Here is a 25,573-nt window from a genome sequence, read left to right on the forward strand (position 1 = left end):
TTTACACCTAGAATGTGGTCATTAGAAATTCTACTGGATGTTGTATGTTATTAGGTTCCTATTGTTCTTTTGATTGTTTTACACCTGGAACATGGTCATTAGAAATTCTACTGGATGTTGTATGTTATTAGGTTCCTATTGTTCTTTTGATTGTTTTACACCTAGAATGTGGTCATTGGAATTTCTACTGCATGTTGTGTTTTATCAGGTTCCTATCGTTCTTTTGATTGTTTTACACCTAGAATGTGGTCATTAGAATTTCTACTGGATCTTGTATGTTCTTAGATTCCTATTGATTGTGTGATTGTCTTACCCGTAGTACATCATTTTAATGTCACACATCGAAGGCATGGATAAAATTATTGCGTCCCTAGGAAAACACATTCACACTATAAGACATTGTAACAAGTTCTTTACTCACAAATATCCCACCTCTAAGATATAACAAATCCTTATCTTAAGGACAGTGTCACAAATAACATCTCAAAGACATCTTAACAAGTCATCACCTCAAGAACATCATAAAAACTCAAGGACATCTTAACAAGTTCTCACCCCTAGGATATCAATACAAATCTCAACTTAAGGACAACCTAACAAGTTCTCGTCCCAAGGACAACTTAACAAGTTCTCACCTCAAGGATATAACAACTCAAGGACAACTTAACATGCTATCCCTTCATGGATATCAATACATATCTCAACTTAAGGACAACCTAACACGTTCTCACCTCAAGGATATAACAACTCAAGGACAACTTAACATGTTCTCACTTCATGGATATCATAACAAATCTCAACTTAGGGACAACTTAACAAGTTCTCACCTCAAGGATATAACAACTCAAGGACAACTTAACATGTTCTCACTTCATGGATGTCATAACAAATCTCAACAGCTTAACGAGTTCTTACATCTGGGATATCATAAAATCGCAACTCAAGGACAACTTAACAAGTTCTCACCTGTAAGATGTCACACCTCAAGGACAACTTAACATGTTCTCACCTCTAGGACATCAAAACGGCACTGTGAGTGAGACTCAAGGTCAAATGGAGAGATGGTGAGCTGCACAGCACTTCCTGTGGGTACACTGATTCTCCACTCACACTGGCGCCGGTGGGGGTAAGGGTTGGGAAAGTTTGGACTTGAGAATGTACCTGATGTTCCCGTCAAGTCACCACCACAACCTAAAGAGAAGGGTTTCATGATCAAACTTCCCTTAAGGCCAGCATTTAATTACCAGCTACTTCCTGCATCTTGTACCTGATTAGTAAGTGGGTAGGTGAGTCAGTCAGACAGCTTAGGTAAATGCCAATTTCAACAGTTTTACAGTTCTAGTGTCTGCTTAAAGCTTACATGCAATGCAAAACACAACTTTGCAGATTCTGATACCTTTCAGTATGGACTTACAGTAACAAATTATCCAAAATGCAAATTCAACTTATTGAATTCTTAACGCGATAAAAAAATCCCGTGAAATTGGAGTTCAAACAATTCACTAAAAAAAAAAACAGCTGGGGTGAAAAGTGGTTTGAACAGCTGTGCTGCGCTGCGCACATAGCACATGACTGGGTTCGGTATCCCGGGTGCTTTGTTTCGAGGGTAGTATACCCAAGTACAAAATATTGCACTTTTGATTTGCAATTGCACGTTTATAATTTATTTTTATTTTTTTCATAATCAGCAATGTATATTATATGTCATGACTAAATGATTACTGTGTTTTAATTATGTTTATTTTGTTGGTTGCATCTAAGCTTTAACGTGGGAGAAAAGCGAAAAATTGTGCCATTCTTTGACATCAACCATTCTGTCGAAATCCACTAGCATAGGGATAGTGCTGACAAACCTGGAATCTTAACAGGAGCAAGCTGGGATTTGAACCAACAATGATAGGTTTCATGCATCCCCAAGGTACACAACTCTGCAAGGGTGTAGACAACTGGCCACCCTGTATCCCATTTGATGATGACTTGAGAAACCTCCCCAAAATCAATTGAAATGGAATTCCAAATGATTTGAACTCATTTTTGGTAGTTATTAAGCAGTATCACTTTTGATTTGAAGCTTTATACCACATAAGAGACTGAACCATTGCAATAAGCTTCACGAATTTGCTCTTTAACCACCAGCTAAACCACAATCTTCTCTGATTATGTTAAGTCTTCCAAGGAAATGTTGCAATTCCTCTTGGTCCCATTTGTAGATGGTATTTTGCTATTTGATGAAATCTGAAAGTATGTTTCCTATTTTACCAAATACTCATCTCTTCTTACCATCTGTCAGCCACTGAAGGCGGAAACCATTCCTTGCAACAGACGAATCAGACAAAAAGTTGATCCAGAGACTGCTTCCTGTAGAGGCAATTGCCTGCGGCAAACTCGACCCACAATATGTTCCAATAGGATCATCAGATGGAGCATCACCATCACGGATCTGGAAATCATAGGAAAGATATTACCTCTGGGGGTGAAATCGGTCCCTGGACTGGATCATATTTTGATCCCCTGTATCCCCTCAACAATATATGCAACGTATTTTCACCTACCTCTCCACTACAACACATGACCAATCCCTAATGAACGTATAAATTCATTTTTCTTTGAAATATTATAACTGTCACTTTATTATGGAATGCAACATTAGAACTGATAAATGTCAGATCCTGGTTTGCCTAAGGGATAAAAAACACCTACAGAATACCGGATACAAACCAGCCATATTGTTTAGTATCACATCACCCTAACCCTAATGCTAACCCTAAACTTTACCCTAACCATAAACCTAAACCTAAACCAAACCCAAAACAAAAGTAAACTTGCGTGCTTTCAAAGATCCAGGTATCCAGTATTCTGTAATCTTACCCCTTAGCCTACTGTGCCATCTCTACCTCCTTAAAACTCACCTGAAGATAGTCATAATTGCATGATGAGTGAGATTCAATGTCAAAGTTGGTAAAGGAGACGTTGATGGTGTTGCCAAGAGTGGTGTCAATGATCCAGGTACAGTTCCGGCTGTGGGGGTATGGGTTTGGGAAGTTTGGACTCTCAATGACCCCACTGAACGCAGACAATCGGTTGTTGCAAGCTGAATTACAATGATTTTATTAAGAAACATTTCTAATTTTTGCAGAATATATAAAAAATAAATTACATATTAAGAAATAGAATGTTTCTGATATTAAAATAAGTTCTTATATACTCATGCCAATAATGGTTGTCACCCCCCTCCCCACCCCAACCCACACCCCCTCTCCAATTAAAAGGATTGAAGGGGGTGACAACCATTATTGGCATGAGTATATATTCTTACAAAATCACTTCAGTGACTTAATAAGGTAAAATATTAAAACTAGTCTTGTTATTGCCTTCTTGATTGAATCTTTTTTTAAAACTTTTTTATCAGTAAAGAAGGAACACAAGCATTAATACAGATCACAATGAATTTTGCATCATGTAGGATAAAACACAAAAGAGTGTGTTAACTCTTATAAAATAACATGAAATCCTTAGTGCATTAAATGCAGAAGAAAAACAACGCATGTATGAAAAAAAGGAATTTAAGAGCAGAAGCATGAGGATGTAATTGTGAAATCAGGAGACATAATATAACACCATCTCACATGTTGAATAAACAGCTTGGAAACCACGGCCTGCCACAGAGAAATCGGTTCTGTACTTGATCCAAATTGTGTTGTTTGTGGATATGACTGGGTTGGGGATGGTGTTGCCACAGAGTTTGGCTAGTTGGTTGCCCCCGGAGTCCCCATCACGGACCTACAACACAGATAGGGTGAGATGGTAGCAATGGTGGTGGTGACGATGACGACAACGGCAACAACGATGATGATGATTTGGAGATTACATGTGTGCTTTCTGACATGATGTGTATTTTGCACAAGGTAAGCTTACGGTGAAAAAAAATAATGCAATGTTAGAAGGTTGAGACAGGTGAGAATGTGAGAGGGTGCGTAAGAAGAGAAGTAAGAATTTGGGCAGGGTGAGTTTGGTGGGAGGGTGAGTAAGATGAGAAGAGAGAGGGTGAGAAGGGCAAGAAGGTGAGAGGTGATGGGGTAAAAAGTGTAAATAAAAGAGGAAGGTGAAAAAACTGAGAGCGAGAGAAGATAATCTGAGTGAGAGGAGGGTGAGAGGGTGACTTTAGTGAGCAAACAGAAGTGTGAGAGGGTGACAGGGTGACAATGCTTGAAGGGGAGAATATGACAATGAAGGCTATGAAGGTCAGAGAGAGTACATGGGTGAGAGAATAAAAGAGTGAGAGTTAGCGAGTGAGTGAGTATAATATAAATTTGCCCTGGCATTATTTCAGCCATGCAGTGAGAAGAACAAGTTTTAATATCTTCCAGGGTGAGGAAGTAAAAGGGTGAGAGGGTGTTTGTTATAGATGGACGCAGACACACAGATTCATTCGTCAAAAGTTCAAACTAAAATTACCAGAACATAGTCGAAACTGCATGTGGTGTGAGACTCAATGTCAAAGTCTGTAAAGGTCAAGGCTATTGTGCTTCCCCGAGAGGTGGTCACTGTCCAGAAGCATTCAGCATTGTGTCCGTATGGCATCGGGTAATTTGGGGATATGAAGCTACCAGTAGGAGTTGTTAGATCAGCACCGCAACCTGCAAATGGCAACAGATGAAAATCTCTGAAAATCTGGAACCATTACAACAATGATGTCCCCATTCAAATCTAGTTTGTGAAAGTCTGGAACCATTACAACAAGATGTCCCAATTCAAATCTATTTTGTGAAACTCTGGAACCATTACAAGATGACCCATTCAAATCTATTCTCTAAAACTCTGGAACCATTACAACAAGATGTCCCCATTCAAATCTATTCTGTGAAACTCTGGAACCATTACAACAAGATGTCCCCATTCAAATCTATTCTGTGAAACTGTTAAACCATTACAAGATGTCCCCATTCATATCTATTTTGTGAAACTCTGGAACCATTACAACAAGATGTCCCCATTCAAATCTATTCTCTGAAACTCTGGAACCATTACAACAAGATGTCCCCATTCAAATCTATTCTGTGAAACTCTGGAACCATTACAACAAGATGTCCCCATTCAAATCTATTCTGTGAAACTCTGGAACCATTACAACAAGATGTCCCCATTCAAATCTATTCTGTGAAACTCTGGAACCATTACAACAAGATGTCCCCATTCAAATCTATTCTGTGAAACTCTGGAACCATTACAAGAAGATGTCCCCATTCAAATCTATTCTGTGAAACTCTGGAACCATTACAACAAGATGTCCCCATTCAAATCTATTCTGTGAAACTCTGGAACCATTACAACAAGATGTCCCCATTCAAATCTATTCTGTGAAACTCTGGAACCATTACAAGATGTCCCCATTCAAATCTATTCTGTGAAACTGTTAAACCATTACAAGATGTCCCCATTCAAATCTATTCTGTGAAACTGTTAAACCATTACAAGATGTCCCCATTCATATCTATTTTGTGAAACTCTGGAACCATTACAACAAGATGTCCCCATTCAAATCTATTCTGTGAAACTCTGGAACCATTACAACAAGATGTCCCCATTCAAATCTATTCTGTGAAACTCTGGAACCATTACAAGAAGATGTCCCCATTCAAATCTATTCTCTAAAACTCTGGAACCATTACAACAAGATGTCCCCATTCAAATCTATTCTCTGAAACTCTGGAACCATTACAACAAGATGTCCCCATTCAAATCTATTCTGTGAAACTCTGGAACCATTACAAGAAGATGTCCCCATTCATATCTATTTTGTGAAACTCTGGAACCATTACAACAAGATGTCCCCATTCAAATCTATTCTCTAAAACTCTGGAACCATTACAAGAAGATGTCCCCATTCAAATCTATTCTGTGAAACTCTGGAACTATTACAGCAAGATGTCCCCATTCAAATCTATTCTATGACACATCAGTACTATTACATCTCCATGTTAAACTATCCTGTGACTGATTACAGCAGAGATTTCAAAGATTATGGCAATGGTTGAGCCAGTTTCAATGACTGCAGGAGGCAGCGACAAACCTGTAGCAGTTCCATCAGTAGGAAATCCTGAAGCCTCGAGCAGAGAAAGACACATCAGATTTAAACTTGATGTACATCTGGTTGCTATGAGACACAATGTTGGGAGGTGTTGTTGAGCCACAGTACTTGCCAGCCAGAGGAGAGGTGCTGTACCCTCCATTTCTGTAACAAATCAAGTGTCTTGTTAAGACAATGCATAATTATTGGAGCAGTAACCTAAGATGAATAAGCCAAGGACTCCCCAATCTAAATCTCTGAAGGACTAATAGTAAGTGAATGAGTGAGATTGGTCTTACGCCGCTTTTAGCAATATTCCAGCAATATCACAGTAGGGAAAACCAGAATGGGCTTCACACATTGTACCCATGTGGGGAATTGAACCCAGGTCTTTGGTGTCACCTGTGAACGCTTTACCCACAAGGCCACCCCACCGCTCCCGAAGGACTAACACCTTAGGTTTCATTCGTGACCAACTCGTGTTATTCCGGGACAAGCCGAATAGCGACCAACTTGTGTTATTCCGGGACAAGCCGAATAGCGACTCGTGCCCCTCTAGAAGGATTTCATATTGGCGTATGAACATCAGAACTACTTTAAACAAGAACGTTAACTGTATCCCTGTTTGATTCCAATGTTTCTAAAAATCACCGAAGCACATGTACATTGCATTGCTAGATTGTTGTTTTTGTTTTTGTTTTACTTATTTATTTTAAAGAATTAAACCTATTTGATACAACTAAAAGAAGGAGAAAAACATATTTGTTAAAGACATATTCTAATGTAATTATTACCAGCTGTTCACTTTATATTTCCAATTATGTTAATTTTCTTAATAGGGTTTAATCATCACAATGGGAATTGTTTTATTGAATATACAACAAAACATTCAGCTACAAATTCCAAAGCAGATACTTAAAAATGAATTTAAAATATTTCTCAAACTGAACATTCGTGTAACCTTGCTGTCACACCCCTGGTGGAATTTCAAATGAATTCGCTGAAAAAAATATATGAATGACCAAAACACAGTCAGACTAAAATATCCCCAGAGCTATGAAATATAAGCCCAATGTTAAATATTAAGATTGATTAGTTACATACAAATACGATATTGTTCTTTTGAAACTCGTAGCGATTATAATTACATTTCCTAAAATTTGGTCGAAGCGCACGTACAATATCCATAACAAGCCTGCAAGATCGTCAGAAACACAATCAGTTGCACCCATGAGAGCAGTTATGCCAACAAACGCATGTGCGTGTATTTGAATCTCTCACCATCAATTGCATGATTCTTATTAAAAACTTCATAATAGGCAGAAAAATCCTTTTAGCTACGTTCTTTGTACTTTCAATATGGCGATATATATTTTTAATGATTCTTTAAACAATGACATAATGCCATAAACAATTTAAGTACTCGGGATTATTTTTATCAAAGCACCGCGCTCATTTACGCGCGTTCTGATTGGTTTTGTCGTATTTTCGCATATAACAAGCATAGAGAGGGGGACGAGTCTTCTTTGAGGTTACGGAAAGGGGCGAGTGGTGACAAATGCTTAGGTTTCTCAACACTAGGAATTTCCACTCCAAATCTTGGTCTCTCTAGAAATAACACTTCAGGTCTACCTGCTCTAGATCTCCCAAGAAACAACAGTTTAGGAATTTCCACTCTAGTACAGTTGACCTGTGGTTTACCAAAATATAAATATACATTGATATATTGAGACCTGTGTAGATCCGGGTTAGAATTGGTCTTCAGCAGCCTATGCTTGTCATAAGAAGTGACAACAGAATCAGGTGGTCAGGCTCACTGACTTGGTTGACTCATGTCATCGGTTCCCAGTTGTGTGTTTTACCAAAATATAAACATACATTGATATATTGAGACCTGTGAAGATCCGGGTTAGAATTGGTCTTCAGCAGCCCATGCTTGTCGTAAGAGGCAACTAAGGGGATCATGTGGTCAGACTTGCTGACTTGGTTGACACATCGTATCCTAATCGCAAATGCTGTTATCACTGGATTGTCTGTTTCAGACAAGATTATATAGAGACCACTGCATATTGCGGAAATATTGCAGAGTGCAGCATTAAAAATGCCCACCCCCAAACACTGTGGCTATAGTGTGGCCTTTGTACCTGATTTCAACATAGTCAAAGTTGCAGTTTTGATGGTATTCCATGCTGAAGTCCGTGAAGTTGAGGAGAATCTGGTTTCCGGAAGGCACTGTGATCGTCCATACACATTCCCGCTGGTGAGGGTAGTTATTAGGGTAGTTAGGGCTGGTCACAACACCAGTCATGGTCGTCAATGCTGATCCACATACTGTTATAACAGATGATGAACAAATTTGCAAATGTAGCCATCAAATACTCAATTCTAATATCTTCTCTCTATCCATATATCATTATATTGGAAACTGCAAGGGTGTCTCCGTTTAGTGAGTGAGTTTGCTTTTACGCCACTTTTAGCAATATTCGAGCCATATCATGACAGGGGACACATGAAATGAGCTTCACCCATTGTACCCATGTGGGGAATTGAACCCGGGTCTTCGGCGTGATGAGCGAACATTTTAACCACTAGGCTACCCCACTGCCCCCTTGTCTCCTTTTCAACATCTCAAGTTTTTCTGTAGGAAATATCAGATTTAACCTACTTGCATCTGAAACATTGCACATTATGATAGTTTGTTGTGAGTCTTGCTAATCAGTTGCCAGGTTACATCATTTCCTGACTTCTATACCATTTTACAAACTCTGCTCAGCTGGACAGTGGCCTTAAGCATAGAGAGAGGTGAACATGCCAGAGAATGCTTCATCGGCAATGCTACTGTTTCAGTTTGAGAGGCACACATTCTCATTAGTTTAGCCCTGGTCTACTCACAAGCTGAGGGGGTGAGTGAGTTTAGCTTTATGCCACACTCAGCAATATTCCAGCTATATGGCGGAGGTCTGTAAATAATCGTGTCTGGACCTGAAAATCCAGTGATCAACAGCATGGGCATCGATCTGCGCGATTGGGAACCAATGGCATGTGTCAATCAAGCCAGCGAGCTTGACCACCTGATCCCGTTAGTCGCCTCTTACGACAAGCATGGGTTACTGAAGGTACATTCTAACCCGGACCTTCACGGGTCCTCACAAGCTGAAGCATTGAGAGACACACAAGCTCTTTCAGTGACCCTGGTCTACTCACTTGTTGAAGCATTGAGAGTGGTGTAAGAGGCAGTGAATCCTTCATGGGCAATGCTGCTGTCTGATCTAAACACCACCGTCATCACATTATCGGTGGAAGTCTGCACAGGCGGGGTGGTGGAGCCACAGTACCTAGGGGAGACAACTCAACCATAAGATGAAAACAACTCTCATTTGCAGAAGTGAAAGGATTTCAATCTCGAACTCTTCATGTCACTAGATTGTACTTATGATCTGGTATATTCTATTCCATATTAAGCCAAGCTTAAAGATCAACGTCATAATCAGTGTTAGATATTGGCAATGCTTCGTGAAGGTGGTAAACTCGCCACCCAAAACCCCATCCAACCAACCAACCAACCAACCACCCACCAACAATAATAACTAACCAGCCACCCACCCAACCAACCAACCACCAACCCACCCACCCAACCAAACAGCCACCCACCACTCCAACCAACCAACCAGCCGCCCAATCATCCAACCAAACAAATAGCAACCAGCCAAATAACTTGCCAGCCAGCCAGCCAGCCAGCCACCCAACCACTCAACCAACCTTCCAAGCTGACTGCCGCTATTGATGGTGGAGTTGTCGTAAACTGTCACACTATCAAAAGCACATCTTGAATGGGCCTCCAGACTGAAGGCACCAAAGCGAAGTCTGATGACCAATCCCGCTGGCACGGAGATGATCCAGGTGCAGTTGGCACCATGTGGGTACACATTTGGATGTCCAGGGCTCTGGAACTGTCCAGTGGTGCCTGTCAGAACCAGTCCACAACCTACAGAACATAAACTCTTGACATTATCTCAGATATACCTATCATTAAATATTCAAGTCTGGACCAGACAATCCCGTGATCAACTTCAGAAATGAGTAATCTAGATTTACCAACTGCATATTCTGTATTGTATATATGTAAGTCTAATAAAATGATAAGATGAGGACAATGGAAAAAATGCTACATGGTATTTGAAGAAAATCTGAACTATCTGGAACCATACCACTAAAAAAGTTAAAGACCCCCAAATCCGTTTATATTACAATAGTTATACTGTTCAAAATATGTACTGGGCCACCTGTTACAGTAAATCTGTAATGAGATCATGCCATTACGGATTAGCTGTAACAGGTGGTCCTGTACATATTTTGAGCATTATTGTATTCCAAGTATGAATCAAAGTATTATGAACCATGTGAGTGAGTGAGTGAGTGAGTTTTATCTTATGCCGCTTTTAGCAATATTCCAGCAATATCACGGCGAGGGACACCTGAAATGGGCTTCACACATTGTACCCACGTGGGGAATTGAACATGGGTCTTCGGTGTGACAAGCGAAGGCTTTAACCACTAGGCTACCCCTCCACCTCTTTGTACCATGTACACTGAATAGGTCACATCTGACATCCATCGTCAAAGTTGCACATGAACTCTCTTAATTTGAAATACCTTCTAATAAATGACTTTTCCAGTCTGGTTCTAGACACATCATGCACAAAACTCAGTCACTGTCTAAACTGCCCCCAATAATGAACCTTTTAGACAAAGAAAGTGGTGTTCAAATGAATTAAATCCAGACAGCTGGAACTGTTTAGATTAGCCTAGTCCAGATTAAACATGTTTTTTTTTGTGTTTGTTATCTAACTCCAGACTCAGCCCTCTGTAAATGATCAAATCTGGACCAGAAAATCCAGTGATTGACATCATAAGCATCAATCTACTTAACTGGGATACAATGACAAGTATCAACCAAGTCAGCAAGCCTGTCCACCTGGAGATGGACCCTCCATGGGATGGTGAAGACCAATTCTGACCCTTCAAAGGCAGTTTTTTAATATTTATGATCCACAAGTATTCTTATCAGAATATTTTGTCAGCATGCAGCTTGTCTGGTACTTTGGTTAACTTTAGTTAACTCTGGTTAACTTTGGTTTCAGTTAACAGTGTGTCTTAATGGTCCCCAGCTGATCTTGTACATCTCTGTCAATGATGAGTTACAAACCTTCCTCCGATGCATAGGTTGCTTGGAAACCAGTGTTGGACACAGAGCCATCTGTCTTGAACTTGATCCACATCTGGTTCTGGCTGGACGCCTGCACTGCTGGCAGCTGAGAGCCACAGGACCGAGACAGGAGCGGCGCTGAAGACGTACCGCCATCACGGACCTGTACACACCACAGATGGTACACTTTATACAGATAGAGCACACACAAGAACATACGGCCAATACCAAGATGATAGATCAGTGGATGCTGTGGTCAGACAGAGGATGAACTGACTGATGATAGGTAAGTACAAAAACAGTCATGGAAGACTGGCTAAAGATACCTATACAGATGATTGGACAGCAGAAGGCTAGATAGGCGACATTGGCAACAGGCTTGATGGATGACATTGGCAACAGGCTAGATAGATGACATTGGCAACAGAATGCTAGATAGATGACATTGGCAACAGAAGGCAAGGTATAAAATAGTTGACATTAACACTAGAAGGCTAGATACCTGACATTGGCAACAGTAATCTAAATAGGCGATGTTGGAAATAGTATGAGAAAAGATGACATTATTTCTTCAGTTCTAATGATGTTGTACTTTTGACCATCAGTGTATAAATTTGGCATAGAACTGAGGCCACTTGAGAAACAGTAAGACAAATCTTAAGAATAAAGAATAGATAATACTCAACAAAAACCCAATGCATCTCATAAAATCAGCCTCCATACAAACCTCTAGATAATCAAAGATACACTGTGATCCTGAGTTGCCCTCAAGGGCAAATGCTGAGAAGGTCAAGGTGATTCGGTTGTTGGAGGGCTGGTTGATAATGTAGATGCATTCCTTGTTGTGAGGGTAAGCATTTGGGAAGGAAGGAGACATTAGTGTTCCAGTAGGCTCTGTGAAGGTTCCGCCGCAAGCTAAAAACAATTCAATTTTATAATTACAAAAGGAGTACATACAGAAACCTGTCGTTTTTGGGTAACCTGGTAATTAAAGCTTTCACTCATTAGGCTGAAGACCCAGGTGGTCGTGAAGAAACTTAGTCACATTGTCCTGAAGAAACATAGTCAAGTTGTGGTGAAGACAAATGGTCAAGAAGAAGAAAATTAGTCAAGTAGCTATGAAGAAGATTTTATCTAGTGGTCGTGAAAAAAAACTTAGTCAAGAAGTCCTGAAGAAAAATAGTAAAGCAGTCATGAAGAAACTTATAGTTCAATGTCAATAAAATTAAAGCATTTTTCATAACAGTTAGGCCAGACCAATTTAATTTCTTGTTTTATGGATTGTTGTCCTCAGAAAACCTAAAGGCAGGAGGGGAATTTAAATATATATAAATAAATTTATACTAAAAGTATTTTTCTTTTGGCAATTTATGAAGTGTATATGGGGCAAAACACAATCTAAAAAAAAATTTCTTGTAAATTTACAGGTTTGACTTTCTGTTTTTTTCTTATTCTTGCAAAAATATGACAGGTGGATCCATGAAAGAAATAAAATTGGTCTGGCCTTATCAGGGAAATATGAAAACCTTCTTTTGTTCATTATTGTAATTTACCCAAGAAAAAATGGAGTGTCATGTCTTACCATGTTTTGCTTACCATTTCATACTTTGCCCTTATTTGCCCATTGGAATATTTTTCTGTGAACAGTGGGAATATTTTTCTGGCGTTTGTTTTATATTCACATCCTGGTCTGAAATTCTATAAGGGGGCACTTATTTTGGTGAATAGCATAAATTCAAAGCATTCATCATCCCCCCATCTACTAAGTCACTCACTCATTCACTCACTCACCCACTGTCCAGGATGCTTGGAATCCTCCTCCCCTGATTGAAGAGTCAGATCTGAAGTAGACATACATTGTGTTGCCTGTAGATCTGACAGGGGCCGGTGAGTCACTGCCACAATATCGTCCCAACAGGGTGGCCGTCTGATCGGAACCATCTCGCACCTACAGAAACAGGGCAGAGGATGAACTGCATATTTGTGCAAACTACGAAAAATATATATCGCCATTACTCTCCAACCTATGGAAAATGAGCAGAAGAATTATTCCTATGGAACAGTTTGCCCATTATAAATTTACCTGGTCAATATCCTGGTTTAGGAATATCGATTCATTCCCTGTTTCGGGTACTGGGCACATTTCTGTTTTATGATTTTGTTTAAGGTACATTTCTGCATACAGAAACGTAACTGGGGTACATATGTGTAGTACCTGTGCCGACAACAACCCTTTCAGTTTGTAAGTCTGGACTTCTTCTGATTGTTATCCCACTGAGATGCTAGTTTAACATGTACACCAGTCAGACACGTAACTCACCCAGAGCTGACCATTCTTTGATATATAAGATCAAGTCAGGGATCTACGGGACATGAATTCCTGCGTCCTATATGCATAAAAATTGATGATGGACACTACAAAATTTATAAGCGCATCCACAGGGATGCAGAACAAGTTCAAATACTTTTTGTAAAAATTCCAATCAAGTAACAACAAGTTATCAAAGAGTTTGCTACTAGCTGCATTATGGCATCATTTGCAATTCAATTACTGTAACAATTAATGTGATGATCATGATACACAATACAATAACAGTATTAAAAATAATATTTAAGTGTCTGGGACCCCCATTTTGCTGTCCAGGAATCCTGAAAATTAACAGTATGAGTCCCGGGGACCCTAAAAAACTGGACTTAAGGTAAATCCCTGATCAAGCTCTGTAATGTTTCTTCATACGAAGGTGGCCAGGGACTTAAACTAATGACCTTCCACTTTCCAGCCAGACACACTTTCCACTACACCATGGCAATGCTTCATCAAAGTTAACATTCTCAGAAATATCCCAAGCAAATAAAGGCTACTTACCTCCACTCTGTCCCATTGGCAAGAGCTCGCAGTTTCAAGGTCAAACGCACTGAAGGTCAGGGATATAATGTCCCCAGTGTGGACCGTTATCAACCAGGCACATTGTGCATTATGGGTGTATGGCTGTGGGTAGTTTGGTGATTGGATAGTCCCTTCGTCAGTTGTGTAGGATCCTCCACATGGTCCTTAATACAACAAAGTTGCATGTTTAAATGACTGACTGAGTTTTGGTTTAACGCCGCTTTTAGGAATATTCCAGCAACATCACGGCGGGGAACAACAGAAATGGGCTTCACACATTGTACCCATGTGGGGATTCAAACCCGGGTCCTCGGCGTGACTAGCCAACACTTTAACCACTAGGCTACCCCACCGCCCCCCCATGTTTAAATGATAAGGTTTAACATCACTTTCAAGGTTCTTGCATTTATATAATGAGGTGCATGCAGGTGTGTGTGTGTGCTTATGTCAGGGCTCAATTTAAGAAAGGTTAACCTACTTGCACCATGTGCAACCTAAGATAAAAACCTAGTTGCACCAGCCAGATTCCAGTTGCAATGTAGTGTGTTAAAACGTCAGAGGTTAGCTGAAACGTGTATATGAATAGCAATATTTCAGTGCCATAGCTATTCAAAGTTTAAAAGAAAAATGAGCTGACATATTTATGCTTGTAATGTTAGATCTATTGTTGATTTATTTCTCAAAAATTGACTTTGCACCTTGTGCAAGTTAGACTCATAACGAGGTTGCACTTTGTAATATTGCGTTGCATCAGTGCAAGTAACAAAGCACTAAATCGAGCCCTGTTATGAGTATGTGTATGTGTGTTTGCCAGTGTTTCAGCTTATACTGATGGATGGATGGATGGATGGATGGATGGATGGATGGATGGATGGATGGATGGATGGATGGATGGATGGATGGATGGATGGATGCTGGCTGGCTGGCTGGCTGGGTGGATGTCGCACTCAGCAATATTCCAGCTATATGGAAGCGGTCCGTACATAATCAAGCCTCAACCAGACAATCCAGTGATCAAAGGCATGAGCATCAATCTATGCAATTGGGATACAATGACATGTGTCAACCAAGTCAGTGAGCCTGACCACCCTGATCTTCACGGGTGATGACATGAAGTATTATCCTCACCATCAATGGTGGCGTAAGTTATATGGAAGCCACTGTCACTCAGGGATTGATCAGAGTGGAACATAATCCATGCGGCATTGCCCGTTGTTCGTACAGGGGCAGGGCTTGTTGTACTGCAGTACCGGTTCAGTAGGGGCGATGAATCCAACTGCCCATCTCGGAGCTGAAGCAGAGACAGATAATTTCATAAATATTTTCCAAACTCGAACAAAACTATCATAACAAAATTAAAATATATTCCAAAAGAGGTTTGGAAATGTCACTCTGTGTCAGTGGGGACATGGATAGTGCTGAGAAGAGTTGCCTCCCTTAGGTATGATGGATTTTCTGACTGTGGGTTTGAATCCCCATTTCACCTGATCATATTTCAAGCTTTGTAAGTTCCATACATTTGTTGGTGGGGTGCACCTAAACCCAAAGTGATAAATGTGAAAGATTTCCATCACTTCAGGATTTCATCCCTCATTTGACCTGATTTTGTTTCTAGCTTTGTCAGCACAACCATTTGTTGGTTTGGATACACCAAAACCCAAAGTTCATCATGTTGGGCTTAATCCCTCGTCAACTAGACATGCCATAATATTAATTACTCATTCACAAAATGGGTTTCAAAATACTTCATATGTATTTTCTCCATAATCAGCAATAACTTTTAGAAAGTGGTCAAATGTAACATATGTTATATATGGGAGAACACTTTCTCATTGAAGTACAGATTCTAGTACTTAAGGGTTTGCTCCCCAATATCATGAAAATGTCAACATTTAGTTATTTAGTAAGGTAGGTATATTTCACATCCCTTTTGGAAGTAGTGCAGCATCTTCACAGGGGCCGGTGCTGTAGCCTAGTGGTTCAAGCGTTCGCTCGTCACGCCAAAGACCCAGGTTTGATTCCCCACATGGGTACAATGTGTTAAGCCCATTTCTGGTGTCTCCCGCCGTGATATTGCTGGAATATTGCTAAAACCGGCATAAAACTAAACTCATTCACTCACTCTTCACAGGGGGATACCGAAAATGGGCTTAAAAATGAACATTTGCAGGGCAGGGAATTGACCCTGGGCCTTGGATGTCATTTGCAAAACACTTAAACCACGAGGCTACCCCACCACCCCCAGTGTAAGTGTAAGTATTAAGATAGGGGAAGTGAGTAAGTGAGCAAGTAAGGCTTTACGAAAATATTCCAGCAACATCAAACTGGTGGACACCAGATATGAGCTTCACACATTGTACCCATGTGGGGAATCGAACCTGGGTTTCAGTGACTGACTGACCGACTGAGTATGGTTTTACACCGCATTTAGCAATATTCCAACAATATCACGGCGGGGGACACCAGAAATGGGCTTCACACACTGTAGGGTTTCAGTGAAATGAGCAGATGCTTTAATCACTACCACACCACCCATAGATGAATGTGTTCCAAATCATGCCACAAATATAGATCAATCATTAATCTGAAGTTCTTAATATTCTAAGAATACATGCTGGATGTAGATTCCTATCGGAATTGCCTGATAATGTTGCACACACATACCTCTAAGTAATCATAGCTACAGTTGGGATGTGTTTCAAGGGCAAGAGTAGCGAAAGTGAAGATGATCCTTTTAGCAGGAGCTACTTCAACGGTCCACACACAGTCTCGGTTGTGAGGGTAGTTGCCAGGGTAACCAGGGCTGTTTACTGTGCCAAACGATGTTGTCAATTCACCACCACAAACTGGAAAAATAAAGTTTTAAAATATAATATTTTGGCCAAGAATTACAATTCAGCACATTCTTCCAAATATTTTTCATCATTAATAGCAGTTTGTTTTATTTAATATTTCGTGTGTACATCCTCAGTTATCACATCAATGAGGACCAATCACCATTGAGGAATTTCTTCAGTGTGACATAGTTAACCAGAATCACCAGCACAAAGTGATCTTCATGTTAAGTCTGTCTTTAGTCTACATTACAGTATGGGAGTTACGATCATTGTACTTCTAAAATCGTTTTAAGATGAGCAAGTGCCAAGATATGTGAAGATTTATGACAATTTCCTTGTGGTTATGAGTGAGTGAGTGAGTGGGTCTAGTTTTACGCTGCACTTAGGAATATTCCAGCTATATAGCAAATAATCTAGTCTGGACCAGACAATCAAGCGATCAACAGCATGAGCATCAATCAAAGCTATTGGGATATGATGACATGTGTCAGCCAGGTCAGCAAGCCTGACCACCCGTTCACCTCTTACAACAAGCATGGGTTACTGAAGACCAATATTCTAACACGGATCTTCACGGGTCATTGGTTATGAAAAGTGACTCATTGAAAAGAGATACAGATGATGATATCGAGGGAATCAGTTGTAACTGACGTGTGTACTACTCTATGTTAACCTTTTACGGCTGAATGACATTGACATTCAGACTGTTACTCTCCAAAACCATACTCTTTTAGTCGGATGACACATCCTCCTAACATGGCCTGTAATGAGATATCCTCATATTTTAGTTTAGCAGTAGTAAAAACAAAGATCTGATTCTGTCTTGTCGAATTATAGATGAATCTCTGGTCAAATGACTACCTGGATCATTGGTCGTCCAACTGACGGCGAATCCATCACCAGAGATGGAGGCATCGGAGTAGAACCACAGGTACACTTGGTTGCTGGTCGTGTTGAGAGTGCCTCCCCCTGGTGGACTGGTACCGCACCACTTGCCGAGCATGTGCGATGATGCTGTCGGTCCGTCATGTATTTGGAGGTAGTCGTAGTTGCAGGTACTGTGAGATTCCAGGTTGAAGGATGTGAAGGTCAGGGTCAAAATCTGAGTAAGAATGATAACAATGATAATTGTTGCTAACAACAGTACAATAGATTATAAAGATGATACTTATAACACAACTACAATAATGACAATATTACAACTAATACTGATACTACAATTAAATTAAGTATAATATGTATGTCTTTATGTCATAATGACTGATTACTACTGCTGCTACTACTACTATACGACTATGACTATGACTATAACTACTATTACTAATCTTTATCATAATTTCAATAAATGTAACATTTAACAAACGTTTGCATAGTCTCCTTATGAGTGAGTGAGTATGGTTTTACACCGCTTTTAGCAATATTCCAGCAATATCACGGCAGGGGACACCAGAAATGGACTTCACACATTGTACCCATGTGGTTAATCAAACCTGGGTGTTCAACATGACAAGCAGGCGCTTTAACCACTAGGCTTCCCCATCTCAACATGAGAATCCAAGCTTTACATATACAAACTGAAGGTGCACACTAGTACCTTCCTACCTGTATTATCTCTTATGTAAATATCTCTTTGGTAATTCACATGGATGACTACATTAAACAAATAATGTGCTTATGCTTTACAGATCTTCCTTCAAGAAATATTGCTTAATGAAAATACAATTAAAATGACTTTTTAAACTTTTTTGATGTTTTTAAATACTGATGACTTTCAAGATTTCAAGTACTACATTAAAAATTTAATATATATATATGAAATATCACTCAAATTAGTTTCTGTTGAAATGTGGATTCACTGCAAAATAAGAAATAGATTGTGACGTGTTCACCACAATGTTGAGTGAGTGAGTGAGTTTAGTTTTACGCCGCTTTTAGCAATATTCCAGCAATATCACGGCGGGGGACACCAGAAATGGGCTTAACACATTGTGCCCATGTGGGGAATCGAACCTGGGCCTTCGGCGTGACGAGCCAACGCTTTAACCACTAGGCTTCCCCACCGCCCCACCACAATGTTGAAGCAATGTTATGTTGACCAATAAGAGCTGCTGTCCTGTTACAAGACACATTTATCTATGCAGCCTTTCAGGCAGGACATTCAGGTACCTTGTGAGTGCAGTCAAGATTCTATTTTTCATCCAGTCAGTGGAATAAGGAAACCAAATTTGGTAAAGCAGCAAATAAAAATGGCTGTCACATTGTTCAGGGTTAAATGATTTGGATTCATTAAACAGGGGTGAGTAGGACTTTACGCTGCTTTTAGCAATATTCCAGCAATATCACGGCGGGGACACTAGAAATGGTCTTCACACATTGTACACATGTGGGGAATTGAACCCGGGTCTTCAGCATGACGAGTGGATGCTTTAACCACTAGGCTACCTCACCGCCCCTCATAGGACAGGCACAAATGTATCTGAGGAAGACACAAGGTGCACTCTCAATCCCCTTAAGGATGATTTCCCACCCATGCCTGTCAATGTATATATTACTTGGGTAGTGTACACCCCTTGCTTAAAAATCATCTGTAAGTGTCAATCTGTAATTACAGACTTTTCATTGGGAACAGCCACTGTGAACCTACCTTGTCCCGGGTTGTGGTGATGGTCCAGGCACAGTTTGCTCCATGTGGATACTGGGTACCAGTCTGGGTTGGGAATTGGAATGATCCTGATGTTCCTCGCAACGCTCCACCACAAGCTGCAGATGAATACATGAGATGTGTGACAAGTGTTTCAGAAATAGTTTGGACAGAGTGAGTGAGTGAGTTTAGTTTTACACTGCTTTTAGCAATATTCCAGCAATATCATGGCTTTCACCGTTACCAGAAATGGTCTTCACACATTGTTCCCATGTGGGGAATCAAACTTTAACGTTATTAGCGAATGCTTTAACCACTCAGCTACCCCAGCGAAACTATAACCATCTACACTGATAGTGACCCTGATTAGTCCAGAACTGAGAGAACTGACTGCATCATGTATAAACTTACTGCTCTGAGGTGTTTCACAGGTTGGTCCAGTATATGAGTTTGTGCATTGACAGCTGAAGGAACCCACGTTATTCACGCAGGTGCCTCCGTTTCGACATGGGGTATTTGAACATTCATTGATGTCTGTCTCACACTGATTCCCGGTGTAGCCGAGCACACAAGAGCAAGAGAAGGAACTGCCTGAGTTCTGAAAATGAATTTTGATGAAGAACATTATACCTTCATCATCCTCAATAATTCAATAGATAATATCTCAGCAATAGCACATTTATCAGCCAGGATTAATTGACACTATTTTGAGACAAGTTGGATTAAAAATACAATAAATTAGGATTATAACGAACTCATAAGGATCACTAACTTACCATGGTTTGCTCTTCAGCATTCAAAGTAGTGAGTGAATGAGTTAAGTTTTATGCCGCACTCAGCAATATACCAGCTATATGGTAGCAGTCAGTAAATAATCGAGTCTGGACCAGACAATCCAGTGATCAACAACATGAGCATCAATCTACACAACTGGGATACAATGATATGTGTCAACCAAGTCAGCGAGCCTGACTACCCGATCCCCGTTATTTGCCCCTTACAAGCATGGGTTACTGAAGATCAATTCTAACCCGGATCTTCACAGGTCCATTCCAAGTAAATATGCAGCAAGTGGCGGGGATCCCCCAGATATATCTGTCAGTTCACTGTAACCATGTTTGTTATCAACAAAGTTTACTGTAGATGAATGGGGATATTACTTATTCGCAACCTATTTGTTGCCTGCCCTCTAAATTACAGAGCCCATGTCAAGTAACAGACTCCTGTTCCCAGATTGTCCAGATTAGGATGAGTAACCTTTGTCTTTGCATCTTTAGTCTACATTTTTGCTGATTGACTTCGATATGTTTTTGTGTTATGACATGTGTCAACCAATGGGACATGTGAGACTGTACTGAGTCAAATACTCACTGTACAAGTTCCTCCATTCCTACATGGGAAGGAACTGCAAGCTCCAGAAGTGGATCCAGATCTAACACAACCATTGGCGCCAACGCCATTACCAACATATCCTGATGGGCATGTGCATGTTCGACCACTCAGACCTGAAATACAAGACAACCTGGGGGTAACAGTCAGTTCACATAACAGAATTCACTATGACTAGCAACATGGATAATAACAAACTACTGATGCTAAATACTTGCAAAAATCCGGTGGAATCTAATGAAAAAAGAACATCATAATTTGAGTTGGCATTTAAAAAAATGAATTACCGCAATTCTCACAAATTCCTCCCTGTTTAATTATCATCTTTAAACTAAACACAATTTTTGTTGTACTGATAGATAGGAAAACAGTGCCATGTAATACACTTACAGTACATCACTTGGATATGGAGTGTAAAGTATTTTTATTTTTTATTTTGTTAGGCCAGACCAATTTTATTTCTTGTTTTACGGATCCACCGGCCGTATTTTTTCAAGAATAAGAAAACAATAAAAACGAATTTTCCCCACTCAAAAAATAAACTCTTAACATTTTTTGGGCCAAAAATGTAAGCTTACAAGAAAAAAATTTTAGATTGAATTTTTTCCCATATCCACTTAATAAATTGCCAAACTTTTAGTATTTAGAAGGAATATTACTTTGACTGGTGATTTTATTTTTATATTTTTTCCCTCCTGCCTTTAGATTTTCTGATGACAAAAATCTGTAAAACAAGAAACAAAATTGGTCTGGCCTTATAGGATATTCATATAGCGCATGTATCCACGCAACTAGTACATGCTCAAGGCGCTGGGTTTTTGTATGATGCAACACATTCAGCTTGCTTACAAAATTTGCTGTCTGTGTTAATATTCAAGTATTTTTGAATAAATACTGCGCAGAAGGATTTCCCGGAGACTCTGAACAAAATTTCCCTAATATCCATACCCAATGATAATTTGACCGAAACTCACCTGGAGACTCAGAGCAGGTGGCTGATGGGAAACAGCCTCCATTGTTCACACCACAGATGCCAACAAATACACACGTCACACCATTACCCTGGTAGCCTTAAATGAACAAAATTATTATAAATTATCATAAAAATCATAATATTCATTCATTTATATTTCATTTTAGGGGGAAGGAGTGAGTGAGTATGGTTTTACGCCGCTTTTAGCAATATTCTAGCAATATCACAGGGACACCAGAAATGGGCTTCACACATTGTACCCATGTGGGGAATCGAATCTGGGTCTTCGGCATGACGAGCAAACGCTTTAACCACTAGGTTACCCCACTGCCCCTTTTAGGGAAGGACAACACATGAAATTATTTGTGTGAGAGAAGTTGGGCTTATTTAATACCAAGTAATCAATAAATAATAAAAATAAATTGTATTCCATATCTGTATGTTGGTTCAATAAGGGTCTAGGATATCACAATAACACTGTCTCACTGACCTTGGGGTCTGAATGCCATAGTTTGCTCTGACTCTGATTGTAGGGTTGTTGGTTCCACTCTTGGGTTTGATCAAAACTGAGGTGTCATGATATAATTCTCAGCTTAACAGCATTCAAGTAAATGTAACTTGCTCACTAATGTTCCTGAACATGGCTCAAGATCTACCTGATGGGGGAGGGCCCACATCTGTGAGAGCCCCGTGTGTTGATACACATGTGTTACTGAACATGGCACCAGACCTACCTGAGGGGCAGGGCCCACATCTGCGAGAGCCCCGTGTGTTGATACACTCCACCAAGGGGGACCGGGAGCAGCCTCCGTTGTTTGTACTGCACTCGTTCACATCAATGCAGGTGACACCATTGCCAGTGTAGCCTGCAACATGATCACAGTATTACACATTGATAATCTATGCAATGACAGTCCCTCATTCCTTAAAAGCTCTCCGCTTTACCCTACTCTTCCATTCACAATTCTCACCCTCCCTCTGTACTGGAATCCTTACGACTTTTCCAACTCTCTAACACAACCCTCACTACCTACTTTACCATTCACAGTTCTTAACCCCCCTCTGTACTTGAACAATTTCGACTTACACAAGTCAAGCACAACCCTAACTAACGACTTCAATCCCTACCCTAGCCTACCATTCACAATTCCTACCCTCCCTCTGCACTTGAACACTTCCAGCTTCTGCTGTCTGCTTTACCCTTGTAACTTCACCAATGTCCATCCCTCCCTTCATAAACACTCAATCTTCCACACTTCTCAACCCATCCGACTTCCACAAGTCTAACACAACACTCACTGCCTACTTCCAACTCTACCCTACTCTACTATTTACTATTCCCATCCTCTCTCTTCCATCCACCTTCCCCAACGCTCACTAATTACTTCCAACCCTACTCTAGTCTACCAATTTTCCCTCACCCTAAGCCCCCCTCCTCCCTAACTTATCCCCTCACTCACAGAACATGTGCATCACGACACCCTTCCCATCCTGCACTCTATATTCATAAGTCCCATGGAGATCAGGGTTAAAATCGCCCTTCAGTAACCCATGCTTGTCGTAATAACAGGATCGGGTGGTCAGGCTTGCTGACTTGGTTGACACATGTCATCAGTTCCTAATTGAGTAGATCGATGCTCATGCTGTTGATCACTTGATTGTCTGATCCAGACTTCGATTATTTACAGACCACCGCCATATAGCTGGAATATTGCTGAGTGTGGCATTAAACAACAACCAATCAATCTTTATTCCTAAACCGATTATTTGAAATACATACCCACTGGGCAGCTTCCACACACAAATGACCCAGGGATGTTTGTACACTGGACAGGAGGATCCTGGGAACACGGTGGATTACTAGCCGTACACTCGTTAACATCCACAGTACATGATGGGTTGGAGGCTGAGAGCTTGGTCCATCCATCGTCGCAGATGCATGTGTATTTGGGCTGTGGGCACAAATAGCAGTGCTAGCTGAGTGGCAAAATACACTAAAATTCACGTATGTAATAATCTGTTCTTGAAACACATTCATCTGTTTGTACACTCAGTATAATGTATATGATAACCATCATCCGATTATACATCTTGCCATCACCATATCTCCCACTACATCTTGCTATCAACCACCCACTCACTCACTCACTCACTCAATCATTCACTTATGCACCCAACTCCCTTATACACTTGCTCACTCATTACACCACAGTATCACTCACTCACTCACTCGCTCACCCAATAACTCATCCATTGCATGTCTCCTTGATTGGGGGCAGCGTGGTGGCCTAGTGGTTAAGGTGTCTGCTTGCCACGCTGAAGACCCGGGTTCGATTCCCCACATGGGCACAATGTGTGAAGCCCATTTCTGGTGTCCCCGCTGTTATATTGCTAAAAGTGGCGTAAAACCACTCACTCACACACCACATCACACGATCACTCACTCATCCATCCACTCACTCACCCACTACAAGTCACTCACCAATCAACCCACCAGCTCATCCACCAACTGACTTATCCACTACACCACACTACCAATCACTCTGTGATGCGGTTGAGATTTCCTCGAACAGGTGTGCATGCGCAAAATCGAAGTAGCAGGCTCTTCGATTTTTATCACATTTTAGCGATTTAAAGATACCGTCTGTACTGTTCCAGTAGCGAGGTATTATGTTTATGTTGCTATTTCCACGATTAATGTGGACTATTCAGCGTTTTTTCGGCACAATGGGAAAGTTTTCTTTGGTAGGCCTGTAGACACTAACACCCACTCACCTGGTTTGTCTGTGTTCTGGGCACGTTGACACATGTTCCATGTCCACACAGCTCTGACTGAGATGCTCCCCGTGCAGTCATCATGGGTCTCCCGACATCGTACTCCATGCCAGTTAGTTGGGCATTGACAACTGAAAATTCAAACAATGATTTTTCAGATTAACCGATGATTATTTGAAAATTATGTCCCAGAGACATTTCCAACACCTAATCCTTAGTTCGGTTAACTACAGGTATCCCAAGTTCAAAACTATTTGTGGTCGGAGGGATAGCGACCGCCTCCGTGGTGTAGTGGTTAGGGCGTCCGCCCGGAGAGCGGAAGGTCGCGGGTTTGATCCCCGGTCGCGTCATACCAAAAGACGTTAAAATATGGTACTTGTTGGTCTCAGTCTGGCGCTCGGCATTAATGTGTACAACAAGGACTGGTCGGCTCGGAGTCAGTATAACGTGTCTGAGTGGGGTATTCATGCTTCACTGCGGCATGGTATCATAGTGAGCTAGCACTGTAAAACCAGTTTAAGTCTGGGCTAGTACAAGCAGCCGCACATACACAAACACACGCATGCACGTCGTCATATGAGCGAAATATTCTCAAGTACGACGTAAAACCCAATTTCACCTCACCTCACCTCGGAGGGATAGCCTGGTGGTTAAAGCATTCACTCATCATGCCAAAGACCTGGGTTCGATTCCCCACATGGGTATAATGTGTGAAGCCCATTTCTGGTGTCCCCCCACTCACTCACTCACTCACTCAAAACTATTGGATGTGATTTTGGGAGGCATGAGAGTGAGTGA

General features: G+C 40.7%; 1 protein-coding gene across 1 annotated transcript in view; it reads right to left on the reverse strand.

Annotated features, from left to right (window-relative positions):
- LOC124276438 (cubilin-like) overlaps window positions 1-25,573 on the reverse strand; it is a 71,131-nt gene that overhangs the window by 40,049 nt on the left and 5,509 nt on the right. The window contains 25 exon segments of the mRNA XM_046712094.1: window positions 1,010-1,191; window positions 2,281-2,440; window positions 2,910-3,091; window positions 3,627-3,780; window positions 4,456-4,637; window positions 6,071-6,086; window positions 6,088-6,232; window positions 8,212-8,398; window positions 9,272-9,402; window positions 9,827-10,052; window positions 11,274-11,436; window positions 12,001-12,188; window positions 13,065-13,221; window positions 14,140-14,324; window positions 15,289-15,451; window positions 16,825-17,006; window positions 17,859-18,099; window positions 19,642-19,757; window positions 20,050-20,236; window positions 21,010-21,143; window positions 22,002-22,097; window positions 22,735-22,866; window positions 23,781-23,952; window positions 24,776-24,844; window positions 24,846-24,906. Of these exon segments, the coding sequence (XP_046568050.1) occupies window positions 1,010-1,191; window positions 2,281-2,440; window positions 2,910-3,091; window positions 3,627-3,780; window positions 4,456-4,637; window positions 6,071-6,086; window positions 6,088-6,232; window positions 8,212-8,398; window positions 9,272-9,402; window positions 9,827-10,052; window positions 11,274-11,436; window positions 12,001-12,188; window positions 13,065-13,221; window positions 14,140-14,324; window positions 15,289-15,451; window positions 16,825-17,006; window positions 17,859-18,099; window positions 19,642-19,757; window positions 20,050-20,236; window positions 21,010-21,143; window positions 22,002-22,097; window positions 22,735-22,866; window positions 23,781-23,952; window positions 24,776-24,844; window positions 24,846-24,906 (3,811 nt within the window).

The sequence above is a fragment of the Haliotis rubra genome, unplaced genomic scaffold, assembly GCF_003918875.1.
Source record: "Haliotis rubra isolate DU_JTF1 unplaced genomic scaffold, ASM391887v1 Scf1050, whole genome shotgun sequence".
NCBI classification, from domain to species: domain Eukaryota; kingdom Metazoa; phylum Mollusca; class Gastropoda; order Lepetellida; family Haliotidae; genus Haliotis; species Haliotis rubra.